The 12,753-nt window shown below is 48.3% G+C and overlaps 1 protein-coding gene across 3 annotated transcripts in view; it reads left to right on the plus strand.

Annotated features, from left to right (window-relative positions):
• The window catches only part of LOC147022550 (MAP/microtubule affinity-regulating kinase 3-like), a 145,052-nt gene that overhangs the window by 50,953 nt on the left and 81,346 nt on the right, over positions 1-12,753 (plus strand). For all 3 annotated transcript variants that reach the window (XM_085887237.1, XM_085887235.1, XM_085887238.1), the window contains exon 7: positions 8,454-8,510. In XM_085887237.1, coding sequence (XP_085743363.1) covers positions 8,454-8,510 — 57 coding nt within the window. The remainder of the gene's footprint in view (positions 1-8,453; positions 8,511-12,753) is intronic.

The following is a 12,753-nucleotide window of genomic DNA, read 5'->3' on the forward strand; positions in this document are numbered from 1 at the left end:
ATCGTCCCCTAACCCCCTTTATCGTCCTTGTTCGGCTAACCTATCCTGTCACCTAGCCTACTCCCAACCCCTACGTTCCCTTCCCGGAGGGGAATAAGGGAGAGCTAACGTCCCGTGTCGAGGCCCAACGAAGCCTCAGAATGGCCTCCCCAGAGTTCGGCGATCTAACCCAAAGTGGGTCCAGCGGCCCACAGCGAGGGGATGGATGGTGCGGAGGGGTACATCTCCTAATCTACCCTAACCATTTAACTGTTAAACTACCCCGGGGCTTTCAACAAGCGCCTCTCGCTTAAACTATTGGTTCTAACAACCCAGATTCCCGTCGCCTGTGTTGGTGTCCTTACAATTTCGGGCCTCGCCCCCCAATTTTCTCTCCGTGCCCTCACACGGTCTCCTGGCTGGGACACGTGGCTCCCTTTGGCAGGCACGACCCTCTGCCGATTCTCCCGCTATGGCACCCCCGGGCACTACACTGCCTCCGAGCCTACCAGCTCCCTAACACCGGGGAGTGCCCCCCATGGCACCTCCCCTGAAACGCACACGTGGCAGGCCGGCCTCCCGGGCCCCTTTCCGAGGGTCACCCGTGCCCACAACACTGCCCACGCGGCTAATGGCGCCCCGGGCCCCCGCACCAAGCAGGCGCACCCGTGCCCACTACTCTATCCCGGCCCCCACGGGCCCATGGCCTACCGCGGCCGACTAGCCTGGTGCCCGGGGTACCCACTCAGCGATACTCACCTTTCGCAGCCACGCTCCCAAGCCCGTCAACAGGGCTCCTGCACCCCTCCAAACGGGTTTCGAGCCTACTTCCCCAGCAACAACAAAGCGACCTCCAATTTGTAATTTGACTAACCCCTAACTCACTCTATACTGACCCGGGGTCCCTTGGGCGGGAGTCACTCCTCCCCCAATCACTCATCACACCATTCCTCCCCCATTCGCTCCATACACACAGACCCGCTGGCCTCACTCACTCATGTACACGTACTCACCTCACAACCCACCACTCTTCAACACACACACCGCTGAACTCTGCCATCCTTCTATCTGCATCCCCTAACTAACTCGTGCTCCCACGTCATCCCTTACACTACAGCACGTTCCTTTTAACACTACGTAGCTAAACTACGTCCCCTCTACACATTCACAAGCCTGTCTCTGTCTCCAAAATAATCCCATTTTATTTCCCAACCTAAATCTGGCTACAATCCCTCTACCTAATCCATTCCACGGACCCCATGAGGACTTACCCCTGCCCCATGAAGTCGGTCTAACTAAGCTAACCCTTCCCCCTAACTAGTTTCCATCCTGTGCCCCGGGTAAGGGGGTCTTTCATCCCTTGCCCAGGAATCCTGTACACCCGAAAGTGAGGCTTGCTTTTTTTTTTTTTTTTTCCAGCGCAGCACCTGCGCGGCAACTCAGAGCTCGCGCACTTTGCACCTGCCCGTGACGTCATGCAGCTGCACGTGTTCCTCGTCCCTCCTTGGACGGGACCATCCGGCAGAGATACCCCTCCTGCCGGATTCCAACCCCACGTGCAGCCATGACGTCACCGTGCGCATAAAAAAAACAAGCCCCACGTCTCGAGGGGTTCCCCACGCGAACACATGTGCTTTGCCCGTTGGAGCTTAACACACACGATCGCGTGGAGAACCCGTCCGGTCCAAATCCGTTTACCTGCCTAAACTTTGTCCGTCCGCGGGATCGGCAAATCCACCGCGTGCGTTTCCGGACCGGGACTTCACTCTCGCAAGCGAGCACGTGGTGGTCTCGTGCGTTGCACAGCACGGACCGCGTGCTCACTGCTGGGTGAACCCGGCACGGTCCCCGAAACAACTACAGCCGCGACCCGGCTTTCTTTCCTGTCATGTCGCCGTCGTCGCCTCCATTCAACCCACGCACACCTGCGTGTTACGACGCACACAGTCCACTCCATTACATTCACACCGGGAGACGCGGCTGCGTGCTCCCGCATGCCAACCGACATCTCCCTCACATACCGCTCTCTCACACACACGGTCTCCCTTGCATACGGCCGTTCACTCACGCGTGCCTCACTACTCACACAAACCATACTACTCACACACGCGGGGGCACTCAACCGCTGTGCCTCATCCACACACCGTTCCTCACTCATACACGCGGGGGCACACAACCGCGGTGCCTCATCCACACACGGTGCCTCACCCACACACGCGGGGGCACTCACCCGCGGTTCCTCACTCATACAGGCCGTTTCACTCACACACACGGCCTCACTCACACACGGTGCCTCACCCACGCACGGCGTGCTGGGAAGCACGTACTCCGGCACCATCGCCACCACACCACTCACACACGGGGTCGCTTCCACACACGGGGACGCACTCACACCTTGCACCACACACACAGGGACAACCACACTGGGGATTCGTGTCCCCACAAGGGTCTCCGGGGCCTCTATACCCCCCAAGCTCTCCGTGCACCCGTCCACAGCACTCCTCCCCTCAACCTCGCAAAGCACGACCGAACTCACCTGGTCGTGACTCGCCTCAAGGGGGCATACTCCCTCCCCTCGTTCCTGGAGGAGGCCATCCAGGTGCTCGCACTGGGTCTCTACCCAGTCCGCCAGCTCACCCCCGTTGTCCTCCACTACCTCCGTGTGTGTGTGTGCGTCACTTACCCCGTCCTCACCGTGTAGTCTTTCCTCTATTTTTTTTATCTCCCGTGTCTCTGCCAACTCTTCACCCTTTACCTCCCTTGTCTCAACTATTATTTCCTTTGTCACGGCCTTCATGCCCGCCTGCAGGCATCGGCCCATGTTCTGCGTCTCACCCCGGAACTTTTTCATTTCCTCCTTCATGTTTGTTTCCATGGTGTTTATTTGCTTGTTCATTTCGTTTTTCATTTCATTTGTATTTGTATCCATCTTTTCGTTCATGCCTTTCATTTCGTTTGTATTTGTATCCATCTTTTCGTTTATTTGTTGTGTATTCGCATCCATCGTCGTTTTCACTTCATTCATTTGCTTGTTCATTGCCGCCAGCATGGCGAATAGCTGGGCCATGTCGGGTGCGCTTGGGTGAGCCGATTCGGCAGGGGTTGGGGAAGGGTCTTGGTGGAGAGGGGGGGGAGGTGTCATACACCGCGGCCGCTGCCGCACCCACCTCGGGCCCTGGGTTCAGTTGGGCGAGTCCGTGTTCCTGCACAATCAACATTTCCTGCACGGGGATTCCATCCTGGACCATGGATTCTACATTACTACACATATACATTTCTAATACCCCCGGCTCCCGCTCGCCTTGAGACGCCATCTTGCTTCTCGTGAAGGGTTAATTTAACTCGCTCGTAATTTGGAGGGAATCGGGGGTCGCTTCTCTCACCCCTGGACCGATTCCCGTGAATTTAGCCGGAGACAGGAGAGCCCGTTTTCCTGTTCTCCGATACCAGTGCCGAGAGGAGGGCGATGAATTTGTATCGCACGACCTGACACCAGTGTTGCGGATTCCGCGCCCGCCGGCGTGCTGACGGCCACGTAACTCGAATCGCGGCACGTCGCCCACCGGACGGACAATCCAGTCGTGACCCTCTCGGACTAACGCCGGGAACCAGTCACGGGTGGACCTTTCGGTCTCACCGCGATCGAGCCAATCAGCCCCCGCGTGGGATAGGGTTGCTCGCCAAATTCGACCTACCTAAGTACCCACGCGGAGGGTAGACCGGGCGATCGCACCTCGCCGCAGGTCGACTTCGGACACGGGCCACTTAAGCGACCCGTTCCGTACTATCAGAATAACCGAGCGGTGTTATCGTCGACCCCGACGGTTCGATTAATTATCGGGCGTATTCAGCCCACTACCAACCCTTTACGTGAAGCAAGATGAGGATTCAATGGGAGAAAAAGACGAAGCGAAGCGGGAGAACAGTTCAATAATAAAGCACATTTATTCGCGGCACACGGGAAGCACACATATTCAATTCCACCAAAAGCACACAAAAAAAAGAAAACACAATTCCATTTACACAAAAAGCAAATATAAAAGCGAAGACAATGCAGAGCTAATACCGACTACCGAGCACACGGCAACACTTATACAATTCTACCTCACAGACGGCGCCGACAACACATACCCAAAACCAAGGAAAGAATACCCTCAAGGATGAGGCGGGCCTGAGGCCGAGACCGTGTCGCGCCTACCCGTCTGGTGATGAGACGTGGAGCGGCGATGGCGCCCCAACCCCGCGGGCCTCGCGGAGGGTGTCTGGTAGGGGGTGGGAAAGGGGCCCCCTTGGTCGCACTATCTCAGCGCGGGGGGAAACAGGAGGGGGTTGTTGATGCTCGGGGTATAGAGGATCTTTATTATCCCTGGTGTGCGTCTCCACCTCGGCCAGGTCGCGCTGTCGGCCTCCCTCGGGTGCAGCTCCCTGCACGACGCGAGCACCCCCTCGTCTGGTGTTGCCGCCTTTCCACAGCTCGTCCCCTCCGTTCCGACTCCAACGCACACGACGAGCAGCTCCACCGCCCGCGAAGTCTTGACCCTCTGCTTCCGACTCTCCTACTCTCCGCCTCTGGACTCTCCGACTCTCCACTCTTCTTTGGACTCTCCTCACTCCTGACTGACGAACACGGTCCTTTTATCCCCCCGTAGCTTCGCCTTTGACCCCCTCCCTTTGACCTTTCACCTCGCTCCCCATTGGCCCGAGAAAAAGTGGGCGTGAAGGCTTTTTGATCCACAAATTTGCATATATCGATCGTCCTGGAGGCGGGGCCAAATCGCCCCTCGCTCACCGATTGGACGGCAAAAAGTGGGCGTGTGTCGTTTTTGATCCGTTTTTGAAGCACAAAATCCGTGATTTTGTACACGCTGTTCGACGCGCGCTCTGCACGAGTCCAACACCGGTACCCACAGCGGGGCAAGAACGGTGGCGATGCTACGGTTGCGAGGTGTGACGTGAAGGTCGTGGCGGTTGTGGTGAAGCGGCGTTGTGGTTGGTGGTTGATGTTGTGGTTGTGGTGATAATCATTGCGGTTGGTCCAAAATAAAGATAGTAAAAGAAAAACGGCTATCCTGAAGAGTCGCAGCACGCATAAATGACATGTATTCCCACTAGACAACGGGTTTGGGCCTAACTACACATGCACTTACCGAGATACCTCACCTAAGGGACCTGAATGGTGGTTTGCGAATTTGGTAACCACAACAATACGCTCGTTGACCGGTTTTACCTCATTTAACATTGGAGTCGGCTTCTTGGACACAGCTACAGCAACTCCTTGGGCATGGTAACCATCAGAGTGACCAGACCAATGGTATGTGTAACCACCTACCATGACCTCACTGCAATCCAGTCGCCGAACCTCAGAGAGTGCTGCAATACCGATGTCCAAACGCATGAGCTCAGATTATAACAGACAGGTGATCATCCTCTCTTAGGGATAACATTCCAGGCACCCACCCAAATGTGTTAACACAACAGCTTACCCAAACACTTGTTTCACTTGTGATCATCATGACAGACCACAAATCTAAAATCTCTACCCGACTCTGCATGTGTTCCATTAGAATACACCATTTACCATCGTGATCTTAAAAACAAATACCTGACATGAGGTAAGAGATATTTTCTTTGTTCAGATGTTGAAAAATGAAGATATCATCACCTCGGCCTATTTTGTTTGTTTTTTTTGACCACTTGTTTTGCCAGAGTGACAAATGTGTTTCGTGATACATTCGCTGTGTAACTAACCGCCGTGTGAAAGAAAGGACCGTTCATGCAATTTCTGCAGCTGTGCAGTGGGAGAAAAATGTCGACCCAAAAGAATCATTCATCCAGGTATAGATCTTTACAGAGCATCACCATGGATCATTTCCCCAAAGTGCCATGACCATGTGCATTGGCACAGTTATGTATCAACCAAGTTCCTCTGTGGCACTGTTGCAGTTGCAGGCAAAAACGATAGTTATAACTATCGTATACTAGCGCGGCATGATTACACATTGTGTAAGCATACGAACCATGCTTCCCCATTGTCTTGGGTCGCTCACCTGCATTTTTTTCTTATTTATTTTTTGCTTTCATTCATTTATATTTTCATTTATGGATGTTGACCGATGATTCTATGATTTTTTTTTCCGGTGCATCAACTTCGATGTCCATCGGCAAACAAAATTTCAGCTTTCTACGTCACCTGGAAGGTACTGATCTTTAATATCAGTGAGTCAGTGAGTCAGTGGTTAGAAAAAGATTCTTTTTAAAAATTCAATATATCCACTGATGAGGCTCGTCTGAGAGCTAACACACAGAACATACAAGGGGAGTAGGACGCAAGGGATAAGGGGGGAGGGGCGGGAGAGGGAAGGACAAAACAGTGGGGAACAGAGACATTAGGAGATCTGTGGAAGAGAGAGGGATGGGACGGGGAACATGGGGAATAGAAGATGGACATTACAGGGACTTTCAGGAAGGAAAGCAGGGAATTTGAAGGAGATGGGTTTGGGTGGATTGACGGGGGTAGAAAAGATCGAGGATTTGGATGGGGGTGAACAAGAGGTTGTGGTGAACAGCTGTTTTGAAGACCTGGACGTAATAATGGGATTAAAGAGAGTGAGGGAGTTTATTCCAAAGGCAGGAAAAAAAGAGGAATGAAAGAGTGAAGGTGAGCAGTGATTCTGGCATCAGCACACGTGTTCTTCTTCATCACGATCTATTCTTCCCCTTATTCTTCACTCGGCATATTTTGCAAACCTTTCTCTCACCGAAGCGATTGATCTGTCGTCCATCCTCCGGTTCCTGCAGCACGATCTTTCTTCTTCGCATCAGCAACGACTCCTTCCACGCATCCCATGATCTTTATCTCAGAATGTTAAACATGGAACTCTTAAGAAATCCAGTTTGCAGAGGTTATCTGCGCACAACAATCAAATCCCCTTCAGGTTATTTTATGGTTTCAAACCCCTCCGGGTCAGTACCCTCCCGCACATCTCTGACAAGCCTGTGTCCTTTTAACCCCACCCCTCATACATGCCCCTCTTCAGCATCCCTCGACTTCATGCCCCCCCTCCCCTTTCTTCATCCACACCTCGCCCCAACATCTCCAAGCTTCCCCCTCACCCCAACCTCTCCAAGCTTCCCCTCACCCCACCCTCTCCAAGCTTCCTCCTCACCCACCACCTCAAAACGTATTTTTTTTTTCTTTCAGTTTTTCCTTTCTGAGAGTATCCTTTTGTATCCATCTTGTGCACCCATGCATCCTTTCTTCTCCCTCCACCCATTGTTTGTCCAAGTCTCCCTCTATCTTGTTCTTCAAATTTGCTGTTGGTGTCCCCCCACCCCAACCCTGAGCCTTGATCTTTTGTCCTGTTATGTTGTCGTTTTCCCTTTGTCCTGTTACGTCCTGATCGTTCAGTGTGCGAGCTCTTCGACGAGCCATTAAGTTGTCAAATTGTGTCAGGCCATGAATGGTTGAAGAGGTATCAAAGTCCCACCCAATTGGCAGGGTGACTGTTGAAATCTCCCTGAGAGACGGACAGACAGACAGACATGGCATGAGTGGTTATAATTTGGTCCATGTTAGCAGAGAGGAGAGAGAGAGGGAGATGTAAATGGAGTCATCACTTCACCCTTAATTAACATTGGGAAGGCTGATGATCCTCATGTTATATCGAGTGAGGAATTGATCCAATGCTCACATTTATATACTACTAATTACATAATTATCGTTTGTTACCTCCACCACCGAAGGTGATCGAGGTTGTTTTCACTCCTTTCGTCTGTTTGTTTGTTTGTTTGTTTGTGTGCAGGGTATCTCAGAAAGTTGTGCACGATCAGGATGAAATTTTCTGGATAAGTTTGGTCTGTGGAAAGGACGGACAGATTCGATTTTGGTGAAGATCGAGATCCGGATCCGGATCTGATCATTTCTTAAGTGATTCTTCAGCGTTGGGAGATCGGGCTAAACCGATACACAGCACGATATCTCAAAACGTTGTGGACGAGTTACGACGAAATTTGGTGGACATGTTGGGTGTGTGGCCATGACAAATTGATTCGATTTTGGTGAAGATCCGAGTCCGGATCTTGATACGAGAATTATTTAATTTTTAAAGTTATTCTTCACCATTGCGAGAAAGGGCCAAAAACGATACAGTACTGAATATCATGATATTTCAAACATGTATTGCGCCCAATATGTTCTCGTGGATCAGGCATTACATGACGGAGGTGTGCGCTCGACCGAGTGCCCTTCTAGTTAGCATTGCTTCCAACGAAGTTTTAAATACCTGTACGAATTCACTTTATAAACATTGCATTTCTGATTTTTCACCTGTTTTTCTTTACATATTCATTGCATCCATTGGCATCATGTGATGTAACGTGTTTTCCACGGTAATTTTAAGGTAATTGAATGTGGTTGTAGTATTGCCTTTCAGCCATACGTGTTTGATTTCTGAAGTGTCGACTTCATTTTTCAGATTGTTTCTGCAGTACAGTACTGCCACCAGAAGCAAATTGTGCATCGAGACCTCAAGGTAAAAATGTGCCAAATCATGTGATTTTCAGTGTGATTTTGGGTGAAAGGAGGATTTTATTTGAAGGGAGAGGGGTGTGGGAGAGTGAAGAGGTGCAAGGGAAAGGAGAGATGAGGGGTGGGGGAAGGGAAGACAGTGTGAGGTAAGAGGAAGGGAAGGCAGACGTGCGGTGGAGCATTAATTACGATTCATACAGTCTCATCAAAATGATTCTGCATTGAATAACAGTGAAGATGAACACAAAAATAATGTGTGAAATCCATTTTCTACCAGTCATACTATAAACACGGCCCAGAGACAAACACCGCCCCGACACAAACACCGCCCGGACACGTCTGGAGACAAAACTCACCGGACGCATCCAGAGCCAAGCCGTCCAGACACAAATACTGTTCAGACACATCGGAAGACAAACACCACCCAGACACATCCGGCGACAAACACCACCTGGAAGCATCCGGGTGCAAACACCGCCCAGACATAACCACCATCTGGATATGTCCAGAGACAGAGATATACAGAGAGGGGAGGGGTGAGTGAGAGAGAGGTGTCAGAGGAGGGTGCTGCACTGTATTGGGAGGGAGTAGAGCACAAGGATAGCGGGGGGAGGGGGAAGAGATGGAGAGAGAGGAGTTGGCAGAGAGAATGTTGTGCTTTATGAAACACACACACGCACACACGCACACGCACACGCACACACACACACCGAGATCACAAAGGATGTTGGGACATGATACTGAGAGTGTGTGAGTGGGGAACAGACAGACATCAGCCAAGCAAACGTCGATGAATAAAAGATAAGAGCTTGTAAAGCTTGATTGAGTGAGGGAGATGAACGGGTTGCAATGTAGTGGGAGGTAGAAATGTTTGGATGAGGATTGATGATGTGATAAGATGGCGTGTTGCTCCTCCCTTGAAATTCTGAAGATAACAGCAGGATTGAGCCGACATTTTTTTATTTCCTCTTTGTTTGTAAAATTGGTGTATTGAATATATATATATATATATATATATATATATATATATATATATATATATATATATATATATATATATAAATTTACATACATACATATATATATATATATATAAATTTACATACATACATATACATATATATATATATATATATATATATATATATATATATATATATATCTTCTTCTTCTTCTTTCGGCTGTTCCCGATAGGGGTCGCCAGAGCGGATCATCCTTATAATCCGCATAGTGATTTAGCACATGTTTTACGCTGGATGCCCTTCCTGACGCAACCCTGATCGCCTCTTACGACACAAGGATATGGTACACCTATTTTAACCGGGGTATACACCGGCCCAGTACACTGGTACTCACTTCGCCGACCTCGGAAGGATGACAGGCTGTGTCAACCCCCTGGTGTATTAATTCAGTGGCCCAACGGGGCTTGAACTCAGGACCTTTTGGATCCCAAGCTGCTGCCCTAACCACTGCGCCAACACCAGGATATATATATATATATATATATATATATATATATATATATATATATATATATATATATATATATATATATATATATATATATATATATATATATATATATATATATATATATACATACATACATACATACATACATACATACATACATACATACATACATACATACATACATACATACATACATACATACATACATACATACATACATACATACATATATATGTATATATATGTATATATATGTATATGTATGTATGTATGTATGTATGTATGTATATATGTATATATATATATATATATATATATATATATATATATATATATATATATGTATATATATATATATATATATATATATATATATATATATATATATATATATATATATATATACATACACATCTCTTAAAATGATAAAACTTGACCAAACCCGCGCCTATTTTAAGACAAACGAGCGTGAGTCTATCAAATCTTAAGGCAACATTTCGTTTGTGACAGAAGAACTTCTTCAAAGCCCAGTGAACAATTGAGTGTGTGAACCTGCTTTAATCTGCCTTGGGTCAATCCTCTTCCAGTCCAACACTGATGTTCAGAGTGGAAAACAAAATTATTACTTTTCTCCCTGTTTGTTCATGCTAATCATTCTTGATAGATTGTATGTTCCCTCTGCATCTGTTTCATGCGTGATCTGATAAAATAAGTACGTGCATTAAACCTTGGCAAGTTATTGGGATGTATTGTACCTGCGGGTTCGTCCTCGTTGATGTGATGTGGTCACGTGGTCCTGTTGTAGGCGAGGTTGGAATGTGGGTGGAGCGAGTCTGCCTCACTGAAGACTGTCTGATGGGGCGTGTCTGTGGTAGAGTGATTGGTGTGTCCTCCTGGTTCAATGTTCTCGACACGTTGTGCGTTATTTGTGGTCCACACTGTCCTTGTTATTGGAGTTTGCACCAACCACTTTCTGCTTTCTGGATCAAGGGGTAGCACTGAGTGGGAAGTTTTAATGTTTCTTCTGTTAATCCGTCATCCTGTGCTTCAGCATGCCAAGATTCCAAAATTTGTTGGTGGTGTTGGTTTGGTGTGTCGTACAGAATCTGTATTTTGCTTCCATCATAACTGTGACGAGAACGTATGCAATGACAGGCTGTGGCTGATTGTGAGGCCTTTCACAGCCTTGAAGCTCTGGTATGTTCATTTATCCTCAGTTTTAAATTTCTTCCCATTTCCCCTCCATATGTATGCTGTCCCACACTCACATACACCACATCTGCACAGATGCCAACCCTCCCGATTTCATCGGGAGGCTTCCGAAAATTCACCCAAACTCCCGCCCTTACGATCACTATCCTTATCCTCCCGAAATTTTGATATTTTTGCACTGTTCACTAATCAGAATGTACTAGTATGAGAATTGAATGAAAAGCATCGTCTGCTACGTATAGCATGTGGTAACTCCATAACGTTCGCTGCTACCAAATTGTACGTAAAAAATTGCAAATTCAAATGAGGAGCAGCGAAACATTGGGTCTGGATCTCGCTTATGCGATCATGCACTGAGATTTAGTGCATGCGGTATGTGTGCACAGTGTATATGCATGCGATACGCTCACTGCATGCAGCTGGGCCCCGTACCAGCCCGGCGGTCGCGACCACCGTGCGGTGTTTAACAGCCGCTAGAGTTCTACGAGTCGCGCTGCAGCTGTGGAACATCGACTTCGAAGTTACCGATGCTTCAAGCCCTCGATGTTGATTACGAAATGGCAGAAAAGAAGCTTACGAAGACCAAGAAATGGTCTCAGAAGTACAAGACCGAATACAGTCTCCAATACCCGTGTATTCGAAAGTCTGAAAGAGGAATTCATCATGCGTATTGTACAGTATGCAGCGTTGATATTTCAGTTGAGCACGGAGGTCGCGATGATATTCGGAAGCACGTTGGAAGCAAACGGCACACAGACATTGCAAAGGAGAGATCTTCGAGCACGAGTACCGGTACACTTCTGAATTATTTCACCAAACAAGGGACAAGCGAGGAAGAGGATGTTACCCGAGCGGAACTTCTCTGTAGTGGATTTATTGTGGAACATAACTTGCCCATATCAGTCTCAGATCATGCTGGACCTCTATTTCAAAAGATGTTTCCAGATTCAAAAGTTGCTTCAAAGTATGGATGTGCAAGAACAAAAACTTCAGCAATAATTGGTGAGTTGTCAAATGTTACTGCTTCATCTATTGCCGATATTGCTAGACTAGCTCCATTTAGCCTAGCTACAGACGGTAGCAATGACAGTGGTGAGGCCCAGCGATATCCTGTCCTGATTTCGTACTATGACAACAGTGCTGGGATTGTGAAGCAAGGTTTGCTAAGTTTGCCTGCGTGCAAACAAGATTCCACTGGAGAAAACATTTTCAAACTGCTTGATCATGAGTTCAGTGACAGGAAAATTCCGTGGGGAAATTGTGTTTCCTTTTGTGCTGATAATGCCTCTGTCATGGTGGGCAAGCACAAAGGAGTCGCTGCTTATATCCACAAACAAAATCCAGAGTGCTACATCATGGGATGCCCTTGCCATATGATGCACAATACGGCCAAGAAGGCGGCTCAGGCCTTACCCATTGAATTAGATGACTTTCTCATCGATATTTACTACTACTTGGACAAAAGTAGTAAACGCGTCAAAGGAGTGAAAGCACTGCAAGAACTCTGTGATGCCCCGACACACAAGATTCTGAAGCATGTCGCAACAAGGTGGCTGTCCCTT

Source organism: Eptatretus burgeri, chromosome 7 (genome assembly GCF_056783735.1).
Source record: "Eptatretus burgeri isolate ZD-2024b chromosome 7, Ebu_testis_v1, whole genome shotgun sequence".
Classification (NCBI taxonomy): domain Eukaryota; kingdom Metazoa; phylum Chordata; class Myxini; order Myxiniformes; family Myxinidae; genus Eptatretus; species Eptatretus burgeri.